The sequence below is a fragment of the Chenopodium quinoa genome, unplaced genomic scaffold (genome assembly GCF_001683475.1).
Source record: "Chenopodium quinoa cultivar QQ74 unplaced genomic scaffold, ASM168347v1, whole genome shotgun sequence".
NCBI classification, from domain to species: Eukaryota; Viridiplantae; Streptophyta; class Magnoliopsida; order Caryophyllales; family Amaranthaceae; genus Chenopodium; species Chenopodium quinoa.
The window spans coordinates 7,529,933-7,533,427 of NW_018743574.1; the positions used below are offsets into that span (position 1 = coordinate 7,529,933).

Below are 3,495 nucleotides of genomic sequence, written 5' to 3' on the forward strand. Positions count from 1 at the left end.
ACAACAGACTTAACCAACCTCTCTCTCTTCACTCTAGAGTCAAGACTCATTAGTAGTAATCAACATTCAACAAACGTAAATTTCATAGGACCACTATTAATACGAGAAACTATAGCCCGTTACCCGGTATGGACCCCCTGTTTAATACCTGAATAAAAAAATAATATTTGTGAATTAAAAAAAGGCAAAATAAAATAGGGGGTAAAATGAGAACGAGGGTGTGTAAAAAAGAAAAAGGAGGAGTGAGAAATTACTTTCCCCTCTTTGTTGTTGTTTCCTGTGAAAAAATGACCGGCGCCGGACCGGAGCAACAAATTTTGTGGTTGATAAAAGGTTACTTGGAGGGCGGAGAAGGATTTTCAAGCTCTTTAAACATCTTGTTTTGGTCACGAGAGACGATGAATTCACCACCGGTGTGCAAATTTACGACTTTCTCCATGAAAAACGGTGAGTTCTTTGTTTGGTGTTGTCTAAGTTCGAAACAATTTGGATGTGAAGGAGTTGAAGATGACGACATTAATTGTTTGTCGGTGCTCTGTTATCATTAACGTGTATACTGTTATTTTATTTTGTATACTATTAATTCTTATTTGTATACCGTTATTGTTGAATTGTTTTGTATACTTTTTGGTATATGATTATTGTAGGTTTGACTATACTGTTGTTATTGATTTTTATACTAATATGGTTGATTTATATACTGTTATTATATGATTTTATACTGTTATTGTAGCTCTGGATATTATTATACATATTCGATAGCGGTGGTGGTGAGGACGATGTAGTAACCCACCGGCATTGTTGTTGATGAAGACGAAGATGATGATGGTGATGGTGATTTCTCTCTCCTCTCACTTAAAGGTTTTCAAATTGATTTTCCGGTAAAAATTCTGGTCGAGATACAAACTAGCCTTGAGGTCTTCGAATTACAAAGGAAAAGAGGTGAGAATTTTTTTTTTTTAAAAATAAGGTTTCCGGTGGAGAAAGAGGAGAGAGAGGGGGAAAGAGGAGAGAGAAGGGAAAAGAGGAGAGAGAGTATTTTTTACAGCTGGTAACAAAATAATTACTGTCTAAATATTTACTTGAAAGTACATTTTTGCCCCTAGGTATGGACCAAAGGAGTCCATACCTGGTAGTGGTCCATCATACCTCCTATTACTACTATTCTGCTACGATTTTGATCTTATTGCTTACTAAAGAGTACTCCATACTAGTATGATTTTGAAATAAAACTTCCTATGAATACTTACTACTCATATATAGTACAAGTACTAATCCTGCTCCTATGAACTTTTTCAAAAGTGAGTATTATTCTATTACTAGTATAATTTTGAAATAGAACCTCCTTTGATCTTATTATTATGATAAACTCGTATCGCGTTCATATTTAAACATCTACGTGATATAACTTTAGTGGGACCAAACTTTAATTCCTCTGTTAGTGCAGTTTTCTTCGTTTCTCAATTTACTACTCCACTCCTTTTAAGAGAAAAGGCAACCCCCATACTTTCTTTGCCTCACTCCTAATATCTCTCTCTTTTCTTTCCTAAATTCTCTCTCTTTCTTCATCCAAACACAAACACACACAACTATGGTAAACCCAGAAACACCATATGAAACGCCACTTAAATCCAAAATCTCCGTCTTCCGCCAAAAAACGACGTCGTATTTCTCCGACGTCGTAATGTTTTTGGGTGGCTCTCTTGTTGCTTTCCTTCTTCTATGGTCCCTCTGGTGCTTCACAGCCCCTCTTTCTTCTTCCTCATCCTCTAACTTCTCTTCCCCATCTCAACCCACCGAAACCCGACCCGACCCGACTACATTCTACGACGACCCGGAATTATCCTACACTCTCCAAACCCAAGTCCAAAATTGGGACGAGAAGCGAAAACAGTGGCTTAGCCGGAACCCAGAATTCACGGGTCAGAACCGGGTTGTTATGGTAACCGGGTCAAAACCCGGCCCGTGTAAAAACCCAGTAGGGGACCTCTACCTGCTGAGATTCTTTAAGAATAAAGTGGACTACTGTCGGATTCACGGCTACGATATATTCTACAACAACGTGTTATTGGATCCAAAAATGTTCACATTTTGGGCCAAGTATCCGGTTATAAAGGCCGCAATGTTGGCCCACCCGGAAGCCGAATGGATCTGGTGGGTTGACTCAGACGCAGCCATTACTGACATGGACTTCACCCTCCCACTCGAAAAGTACAAGGCCCATAATTTAGTGATCCATGGTTGGCCCAAATTGGTGTTTGAAAAGAAGAGCTGGACTGGGCTCAATGCTGGTGTTTTTCTGATCAGAAACTGTCAATGGTCCATGGATTTGATAGAGAAATGGGCCAGTTTCGGCCCATTAAGCCCAGACTACGAGAAATGGGGGGCAATCATGAAGTCAGTGTTTACTGATAAGTTATACCCGGAATCAGATGATCAAACAGGGATAGCTTATCTAATGGTGAAAGAAGGGCAAAAATGGAAAGACAAGATATACTTAGAAGATGAGTATTACTTTGAAGGGTATTGGGTGGAAATTGTAGATAATTTGGATAACATTACGGCGTATTATAGCAAGGTTGAGGCGAAAGAGCGCAAGTTAAGGAGGAAACACGCGGAGAAAGCAGGGGAAGACTATCGTGCGCAGTGGGAGTATAGTATGGAGAAAGAAGGGGTGAAATTGATGAAGAGACCATTTATAACACATTTTACAGGGTGTGAGCCATGCAGTGGGAAACATAATGAGATGTATAGTTGGGAATCTTGTTTAAAAGGGATGAATAAAGCATTGAATTTTGCTGATAATCAGGTGCTTAGGAATTTTGGGTATTTTCGTCCTGATTTAGATAAATCTTCTTGGGTGCAGCCTCTTCCTACTTAATTATTAGCTGCATATTTATGTTACTATATAAAGTAGTATATTTTACATCCCTTATTTTTTGTTTGTTTGGTTTATAGTTTTGAGTACTAGTAATCTAGTATTAGTTGATGTACTAAGGTTTAAGAGGATATGTACATATATATGAGCATGTGAACAATTGGATTGGTGTGAAATACAACATAGGTAGTAATATGAATTTGCTCTTGCTTTAAGACTACATTAGATGTACTGTAAGTGTAATGCAGTAGTTATTCTACGAAGAATTATTTTATTTGGGCAGACATGTACAGTTATTTGTGAGTATGGGAGGATTTTTAAAAGGAAATATTATTAGCAAGGACTCCAGGAGACTTAAGTTACTGACACTGAGCTAACCGGCTGCTCTGTATTTGTTTATATTACCCATGCTATTTATATTACCAAAGCCTGTAAATAAACCTGATGTCAATAAAATCTAGGTTTATACACCGTCAAATGCTTGATTATTACTTAAATTTTAAAAAACAGGTGAAACTTGGTACTAATTTATGCAGATACACTATTACCAAATTAAGGTCCACTGGTTTACTACCTATCCCGCAGAGTGGCCGCAGGCTACAGCAACCCAGAAAAAT

The 3,495-nt window shown here is 38.0% G+C and overlaps 1 protein-coding gene across 1 annotated transcript; it reads left to right on the plus strand.

Annotated features, from left to right (window-relative positions):
* Positions 1–716: 716 nt before the first annotated feature.
* On the plus strand, positions 717–3,206 carry LOC110682452 (putative glycosyltransferase 7). The gene has a single exon (XM_021858793.1). The coding sequence runs from the start codon at positions 1,592–1,594 to the stop codon at positions 2,879–2,881; it is 1,290 nt and encodes a 429-aa protein (XP_021714485.1). The 5' UTR covers positions 717–1,591; the 3' UTR covers positions 2,882–3,206.
* Positions 3,207–3,495: the final 289 nt, after the last annotated feature.

What these genes read in the sequence shown, in the direction of transcription:
- LOC110682452 (XM_021858793.1), top strand. Translation starts at nt 1,592, where the DNA reads ATGGTAAACCCAGAAACACCATATGAAACGCCACTTAAATCCAAAATC.